Genomic DNA, 19,204 nt, shown 5'->3' on the forward strand with positions numbered 1-19,204 from the left:
CTTTTTCCTGGGTGATAGGTCCTAATATGGAGTCTAAGGCACTAAGGCTGAACGTAAGTCAGAAGCAAGCTGAGGGTGGAAGACTTAATCACCTAGGCAACCCACCAGTTTTACATGCAGGCAGGGAATGAGGGCCCAACCAATCCTGAAAGGCGCCCTTCCCTGAAACCGAGGCTTATAAACCCCTCCAGCAGGAGGCTGAGCTCTCAGTGGAAGAGATGGAAGTAGACTTGATATCAGCACTGACCTACGCAGGGGATAACTAGGAGGATGGTCATTGACTAAGTTCAGTCTTTGATAAATCTGGCTATCAGGGGAATTAGAACAGTCCCAAGGCAAGTTGTATACAACCCAAGGCACAAGAATGCACTCATTTTATGTTTGAGGTTTTCTTACACTGGGAATGAGGAAAAGCGGTTATACAGCCTCTGACTGGTAAGAACAACTAGTGGGGGAGAGAGTTGTTCTAGGCACCTTCTCAGTATTAGTGGCTGGGATTTCACATGGTGAACCTGGATCAGGTCTTTTTACCCTGCCCGGTATTTTGCTGGTGTGTACTGTGAATTGGACAAGTTCTCCCCTTGAAGTGGGAGAGGAATAAGACTATCCCTTCTTATATATGAGACTGCACAGAAGCTAGATAGCCTTTAGGGTTTTTTCCCCCCTTTTCTTGCTCTTCTTGTTTTGTTTTCTTTTTTGGAGCGGGGCTAGAGCTGCCAAGCTTTACTCAAACAACTGCTGGGCTACCAAACAAGGACATTTGGTTAGGATGAACTGAGACTGCTGGATCCCAGGAGCCCTCGTATCTGCCAACAGACGTCCCTACTCCCCGGAGACCTTCCCAACAATGCGTATATGCTGCCACGTGCAGTTGTTTCCCATTGTGATGCCCCTAGTAGAACATGTACAGTAGTTTATTTATTTATTTAGAGATTTTTATATACCGCAGCACGTACAGCACATCACCTCGGTTTACAGCAAACAATAATTCAGCAACAGGCTTTACAATAAGATATTAAACGGAGCAAAACATGCAGCAAGCTTAACAGTCAACTTAGCAACTATAACCATTTTTAAAAAAAAATAAAATAGATATCATTGGCGTATATGAAACACGAAATACCGAAAGTTTGATCTACACATAGGAAAAAATACCATAGAGAGCTTTTTCTAGAGAACAAGAGCCAGAAGGGATAGGGGGGGAAACCGGTGGGTGTTTAACAGTGACGTGAGCGGCCGGTAGAGGGCCCAGTCAGTCCTGGGTATGCTTTTTTGAACAGCCAGGTTTTTAGGTTTTGTTTAAATTTTCTGTGGCAAGGTTCCTGGCGCAATTCAGTGGGCATACTGTTCCATATTGTGGTTCCTGCTATGATGATTGAGCGTTCCTTTATAGATACATGTTTGGTAAGTTTTGGTAAGTAGTGATCTAGAGATATGGAAAATAAGCCCCTATTACTAAAGTCAAGATGGAGCAATATATGGGTGGTAAGAAAAAGCAAATGGCATCAGATGTACTTTGTGGGTAAAGAAATATTTTTATAATTAAGAAAAATAATTAAGAAAAAATGAGTTCTCTCTACTACTTCTAAGCAGGCCAAAACAGATTACTAAATTCCTACTTAAAAACAATTTTGAAAGTAAATTACTTTCATACTGCACAATAAAATTTAAAATGCACACTGGTTAACTCACTGGTACAATATCATTTCCTTAACTCACTAATAGAATTTATTAGGAAATATTACAAATTATGTTGCATATCATCTAACACTGGTCTAGAGCCTAAATGCTTACAAAATTAATGTATTCAAACTTGATTACATCTGGGTCACTGAGAATGAAAATGATACTTTAAATTGTTGATTGGCTTTAGTTTTCAAGATATGCTACTCTGTCAGTATATAGTATATGACCTTTGTCTTGGGAATTGCAGAAGATAAGTGAGTTAAGAAGGGAAAAGATCTCAAATTAAACCAGAAATGACTAATATACATCTTTCTCAGAATCCATTAATACATCTATAAAAGGGTTTGGACAGTACTTGCTTTTTTGGCTCAACAATGAATAATGCAGCCTTCAAGTACCTTGGTGGTAAATTTCCAAGGTTAAATGAAGCTAAGATAAAGGAAGGTGGTCTTTGTTGGCACTCAGATTTGTGAACTTCTTTGAGATGATGCATTTAATTGTGCACTGAGTGGCAAGGAAAAGACGACTTAGAAAGCCTGTTGAGAATTCAATAGCATATATCATAGCAATTTTCAAAACTCCACTTGTATGCATAAAGTGCATTTATGTGGTAAAACAGTTTTAAGTGCATAAATCATTTTGAAAATTACCCCATTGTGTTTAATCACTCAGTGTGTCCACATTACACATGGTATAAGAAAATGAGAGTAGAGACATGGTTTAAAGGGCATGGGACAAATATTTCCAGACAGAGAGACATTAGGCATCATTACTCTATGCACACATCATTGCAGAGCTGTGTACTCTTCAGGGAGTGTGGGTGTGGATATAGGAAAGCCTGGGCAAGTTATCAGTCATGTTTAATTCTTGATATCCAAGTATCTTAACTACAGATTTTCACACAATGCTACTTCTTCCATATCTTCAGTAGAAACTTAGAAACACGTCTACAATTTTGTATAAATATTAAGGAAGGGATTATCCCTCCACTGGATACACAGCTGGTGACTTAATAATGTCGCTACTGCATAATTTACTTGGGGAATGTTCCATGAAGTAAAAATGATCTTTCTCCAAACAAACTTATAAAGTAGCATAATGAACAACATGAACAAGATGAATGCATTTTGTTAATGACAAGTTTAATAAACACTGTTATGAAGGGGGAGCTTCAGATAAATGTAAGCTACTGTACAAGTTTGTATCTTTTCAGATTTATATATATATATATCTATATATTTAAATATATATTTATATCTATCTATATCTCTATATATAATTCAAATCACATGCCAGTTAAACAATCTTGTATGATTTACCAAAGAGATGTTTAACCTAAAGCTCTTTCTTTCTTGGTTTATATATCTTTCATCTGCTTCATGTTTATTGCTGCTGAAACAGGTGGTCAAAGACTGCACACTGGATCAAGCAAATACGTACTGTAAATCAAAAAGCAATTACAGCATAGTGACAGCTATGCAAAACTCCAATTCTTTATACTCAAAACAATTTTAACCACAGATAAAAAATGTAGGAAGAATTCTTTTGAGCATTTTTGACTGGAAGAGAGGAATTTAAAATGTGGAATAGGAAGTACATATTCCCTAAGACCACTGCATAAATTTTTCACATTATGTCAACAGTGATGCTTGCCTGAATTAATGAAAAATATGTTTTCAGCACTACATAAATTCTTTAGCATCTGAAATAAAGCAGTTAAATGTCAAGGGGTAGATATTCATAAGCTAGCCAGGCATTTAAGTAAGCCGGATAGACATATCCGGCTAATCTGGCTGAATATCCCTCTAAGTTTAGACCTGTTATTGAGAGATCTAATTTAGGCCTAGAATCATCAGATAGCTATAACTGAAGCAGAAATATTTTGCTGTTAGCATCTGCGATAAAAAAGGGTTCTGGTTAGGCTAATTTCATATCTTCCGCATCGCATAGGCAATTTCCGCCAAGCGCAATACATTATTCACAGTCTGCGTTAGTTAATGTGATGCGTGTTAATTTATGTTTGGCGCGTTATTTTCTTTGTTTATATTCAGCAGCCTCCTGTAACTGACTCTTTGAGGGGTGTGTCAGATGTTGGAGAGAGAGAGGAGAGGAGGTTTATTAGTTAGTTGGTTGGAGTTTAGGAGGAGTTACTTTGTGATTTCTGAGTGAACTGTCCTGTTTTGCATTCTCAACTGCTTACCATTACCTTTATCTCTTGTCTTTATTTGTGTGTGAAAGTTTTTGTACATTTTTCAAGTTTGTCTATCTTTGTGCAGTGGTTCAGAGGAGTGAGGAGAAGTGGTGGTACTGGTTTGGAGGAGTGAGGAGAAGTGGTGGTACTGGTTTGGAGGAGTGAGAAGTGGTGGTACTGGTTTGGAGGAGTGAGGAGAAGTGGTGGTACTAGTTTGCAGGAGCGAGGAGGAGTGGTGGTGGTGGAGGAGGCGTGGTAGTGGTAGTGTGGAGAAGTAAGGCGGACTGGTGATGGTGGTGTAGAGTTGTGGTGTGGTGAGGAGGAGGAGTGAAGATCTGAAGAGGATAGAGTGGGAGTTTTGTGGGAGAGATTGTGCTTGATAGAGTGTCCCGCAGTACAGGAGCAAAGCAATGTACAATACTGACAGACATTTTCCCCAAACATTTTTATTTATGAAACACCACCATTTGTTCACATTCATTTTCCAGCCAAATTCAAAGTTTCTCTCTAATCTCTGGAACAAACTGATAAAAATGAAAACTGGCTTGCACTGGACACATCTTTAAAACTACAGCTAAAATGTAATACATCTCAAAAACAATTGTTTACACGGCTCCCTTTTTCTCCTACAAAAAATGCTCCCTATGACCTTAAACTAGTTCTCCATTTCTCCATATTTCTATTTCATTTATACTCCACCTCATCATATAAATACTGCAATATGAAAGATAAATGATGGAGATCTTGTAAAAACACAATCTCTTAAAGAAATACTACTGCCTACTGTATTATTGTTCAGAATATTTCTTTGCCAATTTCATGGCTCACTTTGCCTCCCACTTTATGCCCATCCCTAGATGTGGATTTTTTTTTTTTAAACAAAGTAGTTTAAATTTTTTTTCTCTTAGGTTATTTACGGAGAAAAAGGCATACAAACTATGATCACAAACGTATTATACAAAATCTCTCCTGTGATCACTCATTTGGAGATTCATATTCAAAAACATTTAAGGCTGGATTTACTAATACCACTGGGCTCTTTGAATCCCGCAGTAATGGGGGTGCGAAACAGGGGGGCGGTCCTGCGATAGCCGGCAGTGATTGCACCTCCACGGTGCGATCGCTGCCGGCGTCGCGCCAAATAACTACACCATAAAAGGTGTAGTTATTCGGTGCGAAACTGGCAGCGAAAAAGATGCGTACCTTTTGCTGTCGGCGAAGTCTTCGCGGTGTCGGCCCCGGCGCCGCCCATTCTCCTCCTCTTCCGGGGCTGACGCTGCTCTGACTCCGCCCCGATCTTGGTATCACGTGTGATCCGCTTGGAAAATGACCCCCTTAGTCTGCTAACTCAGAAGTTAGCCAGCTAAATGAATATTTGGGCACTTATCCAGCTAAATTCTAGCCAGTTAATAAGATAACTGGTTAGAATTTAGCCAACTAAGTTAGGGGTATTCTGGAGTGTAACTGGGAGGAGTTAGCCAGTTAAGTTAGCTGGCTAACTCCAGTACTCAGAGTTAGCTAGATCAGTGGTCGCCAACCCTGTCCTGGAGGCCCACCAGCCAGTCGGGTTTTCAGGATATCCACAATACATATGCATGAGAGAAAATTTGCATGCATAATCACTGTGGATATCCTGAAAACCCAACTGGCTAGTAGGCCCCCAGGACAGGGCTTGGAACCACTGAGCTAGATGACTTAAACCAACTAAGTCTGGTTAGGCCAAAGAGTTGTCCTAAAGTTAAGTGGCCACTTAACTTATCTGGCTGACTTTGCTAGCCGGATTGTATCTGAATATGGACCTCAATTCTCCTGCATTTATAGCATATTTTGAGCTATAAATGGTACAGCAACAGGTCTAGATGGTGGTCATCACAGCAGTTTTACTTAAAATCTACCAAATCAACATATTTTGCCTCAGAAGAAAATTAAGAGTTTATTCTGAATACTGACTGAATTATTTAAAAATGTTTTCTCAAAACTATTACTATTTTTTAATCAGTGTTAGTTCAACAATCTTTAAATCAAGTCAAAACAAAACAATTGTTTTGAGCAATCTTCCTTATGGCTTTATACCTTAGTAAATTTGAGATTTGAAGATGTGAATACAGTATAAAGAAGCATTAAAAAAATCCTAACATCTGAAAAGCAAAGACAACTAGAATCTTTAATGTCACCTAGAATTGCAATCAAAAGGCAGACACAATGTAAAGTAATGCACACTGTCTGGTTGCTAACTTTACATTGTGTATAGATTTTAAAAATGCCTTCAGGTATACTAAAAAAGATGAAAAATATCATGATTGGACCATGTTAAAATTATAAAGACCAACACAAACTACAACATCAAGCGCTAATATTATATAATAAGAGACCTCATAAAACTGAGCTCAAAATGCCAAATGCATTATGGCAAAGTCAGGCTCCTGTTATAATCAGAGGTTTCTTATTAAAAGTCTAGCAAATAAATGTTTTTTTTTTTACTCTTTATTAATGCACATAAAATACACTTAATATTGGGATATTTTTCACACTGTACAGACATCAAAATACTGACACATGCCCCAAGTTGTGTCTCAATGAACTTTCATGGGAAATGATCCTTCATGCTAACTGGCATGCAAATCCTGCCAAATTCTGCGCTGTCCTGCAGAGAGAAAAGGGCCTTAAATAAAATGGTGATCAATATTTATAAGAACCAACCACTATGACTAAGAATCTGTTATCCAATCAGTGTAAAAGTTCTCCAGAGCAGCCATTTTGAATAAGATAAGTATTCACCCACTCCAAACATAGTCCAGTGTAACTGTGTTTTCCAATCAAAAGGAGCTTTAGATAAAAACTAATAACAAAATCCAATGCAATCAAAGGGGATAGGCTGCAATTATAAAAACACTCATCCAATCAATAGTGTTAGTCATACCAAAAGGGTATAGAGTATTACACATAAAGATTCAAAGTTGCTCTCAATAGTTAAAAAGAGCAACTTGACTGCCACGTCCCGTCCCCCCCCCCTTTGGCACTTATATTTGTTCAAAGATAGCCCACCATTATTAAATAAATCCATGACAGTACAACAAACAATGCTTCACCATGGGAGCCTTCCTACCTTTTCTTCCTAGATATAGCTACTTTGATACTGAAAAACATTTTTTTTTTTGTGTCTGAAGATGTCTTTTACCTTCAGACACATGGGCTCAGCAGTAGCTCCAACTGTGGCCAATTTATATGTGGCTTGTTTTGAGGAGCATCACATTTATACATCGCTCTGATTCTCAAAGTGGTATTATTGTCCAGATATATTTGATGATCTGGTTGTTTTTTTTTGTTTTGTTTTTACTTGGGATTCCTCATTATCAGAGTTACAATCTTTTATTTCCATGTTTGAAATTTAAAATGAACTTTTTCACCAATGTATAACTTTCTTGGCTATATTGATTATGTTACAATCTAGTAGTATTCATTGTTCATTTTACTGAAAACCAGTGGAAAGGAACAATTTACTACAATTTCCAAGTTTCCACCTCAAGAGCTTGAACACTGGCCTTCCTGTCAGTCAGTTCTGCAGAATACATCTGTTATGTTCCATATTGCAAGAATTCAAGAGTCAAGCCCGCATCTTAAAACAGTGTTTCTTCAATGGGGCTATCCTAAAGCTGTAATTAAATGTGCATATTACAGAGCTTTGTTACAATATAAATCTAAACAGAAACAATCTCAAGATATGTGTGTTCTCAAATATTCCAAAGTATCAGTCACAGGGTCCAGCATTCATCACCATTTAGAATTTATTTAAAATATTTATAAACCGCATACAACTAAATTGGTCCAGTCGGTGTACAAACATGAATTACTGCAAAACTAAAATTAGCAAATATAAAACAAAGGAAAATTGGTTCTTACCTGCTAATTTTCGTTCCTGTAATACCACAGATCAGTCCAGACCAGTGGGTTATGCACTCCCACCAGCAGATGGAGGCAGAGAAAAAAACCTTCGAGGCACTGCTATAAATACCACTAGTGCCACCTGCAGCTTCTCAGTATTGGTCGATCCCCAAGCAAAAAACCACTGGAACCAACTTCAAACCAACTTAAACAACTATTCACCCCGAACAAGGCGAACATAAAAAAACAGGAGGGTTGGATTCCCCTAAAGTAGGAAACCCTACCCCGGATCTTCGTTAATATTGGCATCAAAACTATTTCCTTCAGAATTCTTCAATACAGTGGCTAACCCAAAGGTCAGCCCATCTTTCAGCAGTCACATCTGGGCGGGCCTCTGGACTTATCTGTGGTATTACAGGAACGAAAATTAGCAGGTAAGAACCAATTTTCCTTTCCTGAACATACCCAGATCAGTCCAGACCAGTGGGATGTACCAAAGCCACCTTATTGTGGGAAAGATCTCGAAAGACCACTCTTAGAAAGCGTTCCACGAAATTGGATTCCTCCGGCGCCCTTACGTCAAGCGGTAATGCTTGGAGAAGGTATGCAGAGAGGACCAGACCGTGGCTCTACAGATCTCTTGAGGAGAAACCAGCTGGCACTCCACCCAGGAAGCCACCTGTGCCCACGTGGAATGAGCTTTCAAACCATCCAGGGCGGCCATTGCTACTGTACGCTGAACTAATGGTCTCCTTCAGCCACCGAGACAGAGTGGCCTTGAATGCCTTGTCTCCTCACTTAGGACCACCAAACAGGGCAAACAAATGATATGACTTATGAAAAGGATTGGTGATCTTCAAATTACGCAGGAGGATTCGGCGAACATCCAATAAATGAAGGTCTCTATCCGTCGCCGAGTTGTGAGACCAGTCCGGGAAGCCAGGGAGCCCTACCAACTGATCGACATGAAACACAGACACCACCTTCAGCAGAAAGGATGGCACTGTGCGCAAGGACACCCTATCCACTGAAATCCGTAAAAATGGATCCCGGCAGGACAGGGCCTGCAATTCCGAAATGCGCAGTGCTGAACAGATTGCCACTAAAAAGACAGTTTTCAGTGTCAGGTCCTTGACCGAAGCCTGCCTACCGGCTCAAAGGGCGGTACACATAAAGCCCTCAGGACGTGGTTCAGGTTCCACTCTGGGCACAGTTTCCGAACAGGAAGCCTCAAATGCTTTACCCCTTTGAGGAAGTGAACCACATCTGAGTGGCAAGCCAGAGATTTGCCATCTATTCTTCCCCTGAAGCACCCCAGAGCTGAAACTTGAACCCGGATGGAGTTGTATGCCAGGCCCTTGGAAAGTCCCTGCTGTAGAAAAGCCAGAGTGTGGGGAATGGATGCCGACCCTGGCCCAACTCCTTGTTGCGCACACCAGGACTCAAGCACCCTCCATACTCGCACTTAAGCCATGGAAGTGGAAGGCCACCTGGCTTGCAGCAAAGTGGCAATCACCGCCTCTGAATACCCTTTCAGTCATAGGCATCACCTCTCAAAAACCAAGCCACGAGAGAGAAGCGATCCTCCCGATCCAAAAAAATGGATCCCTGACAACAGATCCGGCAAATGCGCCAGCCGTAAGGGACTGTCCATGGCTAGTTGTATCAGATCCGCGAACCAAGGGCGCCGAGGCTTCTCTGGAGCCACCAGCCCAACCTGAACCGGGTGCTGTTCCACTCGTCTGAGAACTCAACCTATGAGAGGCCATGGAGGGAAAGCGTACAATAGGATCCCCGAAGGCCATTTGAACACCAGTGCGTCGAGACCCACGGACCCCAATTCCTTCAGTCAACTGAAAAATCGCGACATCTTCGCATTGAGTCGGGTCACCATGAGGTCCAACTGGGGAGTTCCCCATCTGGCACAAATGAGGTTCCATGCCTCTCCAGACAGCTCCCACTCTCCTGGGTCCAGCTGTTCTCTGCTTAAGTCTGCTTGGATGTTGTCGATACCCGCCACGTGCGAGGCAGCGATGCCTTCCAAATGGCGCTCGGCCCAGTTGAAGAGGAGATGCTCTTCCGACAGCGGTTACAGTTTGGCCATGGCCCGTCCCACCTTGAAACCGGCCTCTGGGGCACCCCACTCCCTGCTGATAAGCTTCTGAATTTTCTTTGGAATTGGGAAAGCCGAGGGGGGTCATCGCAGCCCGTCCAGGACTGGGTTGACCCCTTCGCTGTCCGAATCCTCCTGTGACAGTTTGAGCCCCAGTTCTTCCAGCACCTGGGGAATAAGGGGACGCAATTCCTCCTGCTTGAACAGCCGGACCACCCGAGGATCATCCCCCCCCCCTCCACTAAAGCCATCCCAACAACAATGGATAGTCACTGCCGGCATCTGGGTCCGGATCAGTCAGTGTCACCCTGGGGCGTGGGCTAGATCCCCCAACAGGGGTTCCCCCACGGTCCCGCATCTCCACAGCTCCCTTGTGCCCGAGGGCCCAGAGAAGGTAGAACCTGTGACTTCAGACACATGGCAGAGCCTCCAGTGCTGTCCTGAGACCTCCTCTTCGCAGCCTTCCTGGCCAGGAAGGCTTCATGCATTAGTAGCACAAACTCCGGGGAGAAACCTCCAGGTTCCACATCATCGCTACTGGAATCTGCTGGAGACAGAGAAATACTGAGGAGCTGCAGCTCTGGACTGATCTGGGTATGTTCAGGAAAAGACATTTTAAATCTATTTTCTTCACAGAAGCTCCTTGGTGAGGCCTCACCTGGAGAACTGTGTTCAATTCTGGAGCTCATATCTCAAAAAGGATAAGAACAGGACAGGGGCAGTCCAGACAAGGTAGACCAAAATGGTGTGGGGTCTGTATCGGAAAGCTTATGAGAAAAGGCTGAAAGATCTAAATATGCATACCCTGGAAGAGAGGAGATGCAGGGGAGATTTGATACAGATCTTCAGATACCTAAAACATTTCAATGATGTATGGACTTCAAACCTTTTCTGTTGGAAAGGAAACTGTAGAACTAGGGGTCATGAAATGAAACTCCAAAGGGGATGACTCAGAACCAACATCAGAAACTACTTCTTCACGGAGAGAGTGGCAGATGCCTGTAATGCCCTTCTGGAAGAGGTGGTAAGGACGAAAAAAGTATACGAATTCAAAAGGGCATGGGATAAACATTGTGGATCCTTAAAGACTAGAAGTTGGAAATAAAGCAAAGGGTGCATGGGGGCAACCTGCATGGAGTAGCAGTTTCTACCTTAACAGAAGGCATGGGGATTACTACCCTTAACCAATTAGCCTTGATGCTTGTGACACAACTGCAACATCGCTCTACCTCGACAGCAGGGATAAAAAGGGAATTGGATTCAGAAGACAGCCAACGCTGTCTTTTACGGCCCAGGGTTCTTCTATGTAGACATAAGGGACAAAGCACAGGACTGCTTCTGCGGCCAAATCCAAAAGCAAAGCACATTCAAGCAGCATTATCTGAATTATCATGAAGCTGCTCACCCTATAAAAATATTGCTAGCAATAATTTTGTAATGAGTTTGATTCCTTGGTTTTGGACTGTAAGTATTACTAACCTTAACATAAGGCTTGGGGGTAACCTGCATGGAGTGGCAGTTACTACCATAAACTTCCTGGGCAGACTGGATGGACCATTTGGCTTTTTTCTGCAGTTATTTCCCATGAAAGCAATTTATTGAGATGAAAAACAGAGCCTGTGTCGGGATTTTAATGTCTGGACAGGGCGATAAATAACCTGATATTGTTAAAAGTATTTATGTGCATTAAGAAGTTAAAAAAAAAAAAAAGATGCATTTATTTGCTGGAATTTTAATAAGAGATTTATGATTATAACAGGAGCCTGGCTTTGTCTTAAGCCATTTAGCACTTTGAGCTCTGTATCATAAGAGTCCTTTATCATATTAGTGCTTGATGTGGTAATTTGTGTTGGTCTTTGTAGTTACTTTACTTCCATATTGATTCTGTTTGGAATGTTAAAATTATAGCCATTTCTTTCCATTACCTTTTCAGAATCCACTTTTCCTTTATTAAATTCTGACTTCCAAAACTGTAACGCCTGGTCCAGTGTTAAGCCAATGCCTTTGAGAAAAAGTCCATACTGCATACGACCTCCATGGCGGAGATGATGGTTATCGCGCAACTCTTTATGCAACTGGCGCATACAGAGAGGAAAGGACTTTGTAGAAAGCTACAAGAAAAATACCAGATGTGTTTATGAACAATGCAAGAGGATACAAACAAAATTATCTTAAAGCAGCAGATTAGCAAAACAAAAAGGCCATAAAGCTTAGATATAAAAGTACTTAAAGCCATCAGCACTTTTATATATATATATATATATATTTTTTTTTTTTATTCTTAGTTGTTTTCCCATGCCCTCTTCCCCCATTCATACCATCATATGAGAGTTGAGTAATCTTGGAGTTGGGGTAGGGGTGGAAGAATGATAAATTTAGTGGCTCCAACGTAACTTCTGGGCCTCTTTCTGGCTAAATTTAAATTTGATAGCTAATCCATGAGCTAAGGACAGTCCCTCCACTTTAAAAACAATACGGTGAAATGAGCATGAAGCAGCTCTCACATGACCGGAATAATTGCTAATACTCTCTGTGTAGCTCTCTCATATCTTATCTTTTCCACAACAATCACCCTATTTCCATTTAGCAAATTCCTGTCTCATCTTAATTCCAGGACTGATGAGAATTTTAATTTGAAATTTTGAAAAATAAATTTTTCATTCACCATTCTTCTTTCATCAGTCTCTCTCGTTTGGGAATATACTCTTATATTTGCCTGAATTTCCTGTATATTTGCTGTATTGCTTCTTGCTCTACACTCCTAGATATAGCTAAGTTAAACCAAAGCAGGTTGGAAATGAGTGTCGCAGCCAGTATCACAAAAAGGGAGCCTACTGGGACATTTAGTGGTCTATATTCAGTCACTGTCCAGGCAGTAACATTAGCTGGATAAACTTATTTGGCTAACTTTGGAGATATATTCAATAGTGGAAACTCACTACTGAATATAGACAGCTATTGTTAAAGTTAACTGGATAGCGTTATCATAACTCGTGTCAGCCATCTCTTCTCCAGGCTAAAGAGCTCTAACCTGCTTAGCCATTTTTCTTAGTGAAGCCCTTTTATCATTTTGGTCACCCTTCTGTACACCTTTTCTAGTTCTGCTAGACATGGGACAACCAGAACTACACACAATACTCAAGGTGCAGTCACGTCATGGACCGATACAGAGACACTAGGTCATCTTCCATTTTATTTTCCATTCTTTTTCTTATAACAACTAACTTTCTATTTGCTCATTTGACCGCTGCTGCACACTGAGATGAGGATTTCAAAGTATAATCCACAATGACTCCAGGATTCTTTTTTAGGTGGCAAAAGAACTCAGCATCATGTACCTATAGTTTGGATTGTTATTCCCTATATGCATCACTTTGTACTTGTCCACATTAAATTTCATCTGCCGTTTAGATACCCTGTTCCCAAGTCTTGCAAGGTCTTCTTGCAAATTCCTCATATTGAGCTTGTCACTTCACTACTTTGAATAATTTTGTGTCACCTGTAAATTTGATCACCTCATTCATTGGTCCCGTTTCCAGAACATTTATAAATATATTAAAGAGCACTACTCCCAATACATCTCTGGGACACCATTCATTCAGTCCTACTCTGTCTCTTATCTTTTAGCCAGTTAGCAAAGCACAATAGGACATTGCATTCTATCCCATGACTCATTTCCTAAAGAGCCTCTCAGGAGAGACTTCATCAAGCATCTTTTGAAAATCAAGAAACACACTATGAACCAATTCACCCTTGCCCACATGTTTATTAATGCCTTCAAATAAAATCTAACAGATTTGTGAGACAAAACTTCCATTTGTTAAATCCATGTTGGCGCTGCCCCATTAATCTATGTTTATGTGGATGGCCAGAAGATATTACCCAGATATCCTTTCTCAGTAAAAACAGAAGCAAATAATTCATTCTGTTTTTCTATTATAGTCTTGTATTCCCTGAGTACTCCTTTTATTTCAGTCATCTAACGGTTCAACTTACTCAAGATGGACTTCTGACTTCAAATATACTTGAAACAATTTTTTATTTTGGGTTTTGCATATTCGGCAATCTTATTTTCAAATTTTCTTTGGTCTTTCTTATTGATTTTTTTTCCTTCTAACTTCCCAGTGCGTATGCTCTTTCCTATTTTCTTCATTTAGATCCACTTTCCAGTTTTTGAAAGATGACATTTTGGCTTTAATAGCTGGCAGTCATTTGGGCTTCTTTCTACCTTTTCTAATGCATGGAATACATCTTGTCAGGGATTCCAAGATGGTGTTTTTAAACAGTGAGAAATCAGAACAAAAAAAGATACATATGATAATCCAAAAAATGAATCACAGAAGAAGCAGTCTCATAAATTCCACACAACAAAAGCAAGAATATGTGAAAAAATGTTCTAGTGAAGAAGATAAAGGTTTATAAATACAGAGAACCCTTACTGAACAAACAAATTTAAATATATAAATAAGTACCTTCATACCACCCCGCGGTTGCTGAATGATCAATGATTAAAGGTGACCCCAAGTAGTGAAAATACTGAATAGCATTATCATTCAGCAACCGCAGGGTGGTATGAAGGTCAGGGATAACAGGGGGAAGAGAGGCTATTAAACTAGGGGGATTTGGAAGTCCTATCCCTTAACTAGGTGAACTGGGAACAAACTGAAAAGCAGCAATAGCATCATCGTGCATCCCTTGTAAAATTTTGCTACTTACATGGTAGATGTGCATAGGTGCGCACATTCCACGTGTCCATTTAAAATTAAGCACATATGTATGCGCATCCAGGCTATTTTATAACATGCGCAAATGTATGCGCACATGTTATAAAATGACCGTGTCCCTGGGCGCAGGCTGACGAACATGAAGGCATGGTTTAAAATCCACCGTCTATATTGATAGATGGAATATTTTTGAATTATCATCATGGTTTTTTGTTACAAATGATCTTGGTGTTTGATACATTTTTTACCCTTGGATTTTGATCTTATATCATAGTTTTTAAACAGTGTCATGCCACATGCAAACTTTTAACCTTTGCAACCACTCTTTAGTTTTTTCCCCTAAATAATTTCTTCTATGTGTTTAAAGAAAATTACTGCGATAGCATTTAACTTTAATTAAATGCTCTGATTATGCTAAATTTATTTACATTATGATCACTATTGCCAAGCAGCCCCATCACTGTTACTTCTCACAACAGATCCTGCATGATAGTAAGGATTACATCTAGAGTAATCCCCAAGCTCGTCAGTTACAGGACCAGCTGTTCCATGAACCAGTTAATAGCATCTGGAAATTTTACCTCCCTAGTATGTCCATTGAGACATTTACCCAATAAATACCGGCTAACTGAAATATCATACAATTTATTATTTGATTTATATTCTGCCTTTCAGCCACTTCCCAAGCAGATTACATCCATGTACTATAGATATTTCCCTGTCCCCACAAGACTCATAATTTCTATTTATTAAAATTTCTTGATCACCTATTCATCAGGGTTAGTTTGTACCTAAGGCAATAAAGGGTGAAGTGACTTACTCAAGGTCATAAGGAACAGCAGTGGGATTTGAACCTTGGCTTCCCTGGTTCAAAGCCTGCTGCTCTAACCACTAAGCTACTCCTTAATTCCTAATCTAATTTGATGCAAAATGTGTTAGTTTACTGAATTTTTGTTATAATTTCACTTCTCCTGTCCCTTCTTCCTGGCCTGGCAGACAATAGTATACATACTCCACAGCTATACCTTTCCTGTATCACAAAGGGAATTTCTATCCATAGAGATTCCACAGTGCACTGTGTTTCTCATTTGACTCTATACAATCCTTAACATATAGCGCCATCCCTCCACCAATTTGATTTGGCCTATCATTTTGTTATAATTTGCATCCTGGCATAAGAGTGTCCCTTTCATTATCCTTCTTTCACCAGGTCTCTGAGATGCTTATTATTGTCTATATCTTTGTTCAGTGCCATACATTCTAATTCTCTAATTTTATTTTCTTTTAGACTTCTGGCATTTGCATACAGACATTTCAAAAAATCATTTTTAACAGTATTCACAATCTACCAAGTAGTTGAAATTGGTAGTTTGAAATCATTTATCTGTCTGCTCTTTACTTAAATGCACCTGGGTTATTTCTGCCTTTATCATAACCTCTTTATTGGGATATTCTAACTTCCCATTATTCCAGCATCCTTTGAAGATACCTCATTCAGATCCATGAGTTTCTTGATTGACTGACAGCTTCCCCCATGATCTAGTTTAAAAGCTGGTCTATCTCATAAGAAAACAGGAGCTGCCATATTGCACCAAACCAAGGATCCATTAAGCACAGTATCCTAACAGTGGGCAATCAAGGTCCCAAGTATCTAGCAAGATCCCAAATAGAAGACAGATTCCATGTTGCTTATGCCAATGGATAAGCAGTGGCTTTCCTTAAGATTATCTGATTAATATCAGTTTATGGACTTTTCATCCAGGAACTTGCCAAAATCTTTTTTAAACCTAGCTATGATAACTGCCTCTACCACATCCTCTGGCAATGAATTCCAGAGATTAATTATAAATGGAGTGAAAAATATTTTTCTATGATTTGTTTTAAATGTGCTACTTACTAACTTCTTGAAGTATCCCTTAGTCTTTTTATTTTTTAAAGAATAAACCTATTTGCATTTACCTATTCCATTCCACTCAGGATTTTATAGACCTCCATCATATTTCCCCTCAGCAGTCTCTTCTCCAAGTTGAAAAGCCCTAAATTCTATAGCCTTTAATCATAGAGGAACTTGTTCCATCATTTTTCTGCCTTTCTCCGTATCTTTTCTAGTTCTATCTTTTTTAGACATGGCAACCAAACTGTACACAGAACTCTAAGTTCAGTCATACCATGGAGTAATAGAGGTATTATGATATTCTCTTTTTTATTCTCCCTTTCTTTCCTAATACTTTTTATTTGTTTTTTTTTTACCACCACTACACACTGAACCAAGGATTTCAACATATTGTCCACAAAGATGCCTCTAGCCCTTTCCTGGGTAGTGACTCAATGTGGGATCTAACATTATGTAACTGCATTTTGGATTATTTTTCCCCTAAGTGCATCACTTTGCACTTGTCCACATGAAATTTCATCTGCCATTAGATGTCCAGTCTCACAGTTTTTTTGCAATTTCTCAAAATCAGCTTGAGTTTTAACTTGGAATAATATTGTGTCTGCAAATTTAATCACCTCACTCGTTGCTCCCTTTTTCAGATCATTTATAAATATATTAAAAAGCACCAGTCCTAGTACAGATCCTTGGGGTACAACACTATTTACCTTCCTTCACTGAGAAAGCTGACCATTCAGCCCTCTTCTGTTTCCTATTTTTTAACCAGTTTCTAATCCACAGTAGAATGCTGACTCCCTATCCCATGACTTTTTTTTTTATTTCCTGAGCAGTTTCTCATGAAGGATTTTGTCAAATGTCTTCTGAAAATCCAAATATATTTTATCTACTGACTCACCATTATCCACATATTTATCAACCCATCAAGCTCACCATTCTATAGTTTACAAGATCTTCTCTGGAGCCCTTTTTAAAGATTGGGATTACATTGGCCACCCTGCAATCTTCAGTACAACAGGTGAATTTAATGATACATTACAAACTACTATTAATAGGTCTGCAATTTATTTGAGTGCTTCCAGAACTCTGGGGTGAAAGCCATCTGGATCTGGTGATTTCCCACTCTTTATTTTATTTATTTAATATTCTTCTATTCCACCTATAAAACATTGTTAGTCTAAGCAGATTGCAGAATAAAATATTAATTTGGATAAAAGTCTAAAAATTAAAGAATGTGCTTGGATTTAGTGAGAACTTGTGGAGGGAGACACTGAAAATTAACCTAGCTGTCTCTTTTAAGTCAAACACACACTGAAAATTAGCCTAGAATTTTCTGTTTAAAGAATCTTACATAGATTAATCAATTTACCTCTCTCATTTCACAAAAGGTTCAAGTCACAAAATTTCTTAACAAAACAATACTTAGAAATTCTGTTCACTCACAAGCAAAATCATCTCCTTCTTTCAGTACTCCCTCAGGATTCAGATTAACTGAGTTCTTGCCCTGCTATATATCTGTGCTTCTAAGGCATATTGCTTCTAACAATCCCCATTGATGATTCACATTGCAATTAGTTTGCCAGAATAACCCTCTCAGCGATTCTTACTCTCTAACAATACTTTAGTGAGTAGCTAATCAAATCAATATCATAGTTTTCTCACACTTGTCTGAGCTATTACCATTTTTTCCAGTGTTACAAATTTAATGGCTTTCTGTCCCTTCCCTGGAGATTAATTTTTCTTCCTGATCGACAAAGACCTTTTTTACACAATTCTTTCCAACACTCCATATGTAGGACAGCATTAAAAAAAAAAAAAAAAGGATCTACTGCTTAGACACTAGACCTGTAAAACACTGTCCAGCAAGTGACTGTAATGTAAAGCATATCTTTCCACTGGTCTGGCTCTCTCCCTTTTTCTTGAAAAGACTGAAAAAATGGTAGAAAGGGGGGGAGAACAACAAATGAAATTTAGGACAATATTTTCAAAGACTTGTACTGCTACAGGAACAGTTCTAATCCCAAAGTCACAGCCTCACTGTGAAGGGAAAGCATATCTAGAACAGATTAACAGAAAAAAATAAATCACCCTTTAAAATGCTCCTTAGGCTCCCTCACCTTTTTCTTTTTTTTTTTTTTTTAAAGAAAAAAGGGAACTTAGGCACTTTAAATTCTAGTTCTTCTACAATGCTATAAATGTTTGAAAGTGAAAATAAAAAACAGCATATTACTCACAGCATCAATTTGTTCCAATGAGATTTTCCCTGCGTTTCTCTGGGTGCTGTAGTCTTGGCCAAGGTAAGAATGGCTACGGAGGAAAATATACATTTAACACTGATGAGCCTCATTTTAAAAGCATATGCATATAACAAAACATATTTAAAAAGTGGGCTTTATCTAAATGTACTATTTTACATCTGGAATATTTTAGAAAGAATAGTCTTAAAAAATTAAAGAATACGAACACAAGCAGTTCAGTGAAGGGTAATTACTTATTTGTAATTGTTCTTTGCAGACAGCATTTTCAAACAATTAATTTTGATAAATTATGTGTGTGTTCAACCCACACTGCCATTCATAAAAAGAAAACTATTAACTGGGGGAAGTTCAGACCCCATAAAATCCACATTGGTACAAAGGCTGAGACAAATAATTCATTCAGATTTTCTATTATTTTTTTGTCCTCCCTGAACACCCATTTTACCCCTTAGTCATCTA

The 19,204-nt window shown here is 39.3% G+C and overlaps 1 protein-coding gene across 7 annotated transcripts in view; it reads right to left on the reverse strand.

Annotated features, from left to right (window-relative positions):
- Nucleotides 1–19,204, reverse strand: part of PRIM2 (DNA primase subunit 2) — a 608,800-nt gene that overhangs the window by 159,485 nt on the left and 430,111 nt on the right. For 6 of the 7 annotated variants that reach the window (XR_003855666.1, XM_029595675.1, XM_029595676.1 and 3 more), the window contains 2 exons: nt 18,722–18,794; nt 11,798–11,983 (listed from right to left, as the gene is read on the reverse strand). Coding sequence is in view for 6 of the 7 variants with exons in the window: in XM_029595675.1 (XP_029451535.1) it covers nt 11,798–11,983; nt 18,722–18,794 (259 nt within the window). In the remaining variant the exon portion in view is untranslated. The remainder of the gene's footprint in view (nt 1–11,797; nt 11,984–18,721; nt 18,795–19,204) is intronic. The other variant, XM_029595680.1, reaches the window with a different exon arrangement.

This window comes from Rhinatrema bivittatum, chromosome 3 (genome assembly GCF_901001135.1).
Source record: "Rhinatrema bivittatum chromosome 3, aRhiBiv1.1, whole genome shotgun sequence".
Classification (NCBI taxonomy): domain Eukaryota; kingdom Metazoa; phylum Chordata; class Amphibia; order Gymnophiona; family Rhinatrematidae; genus Rhinatrema; species Rhinatrema bivittatum.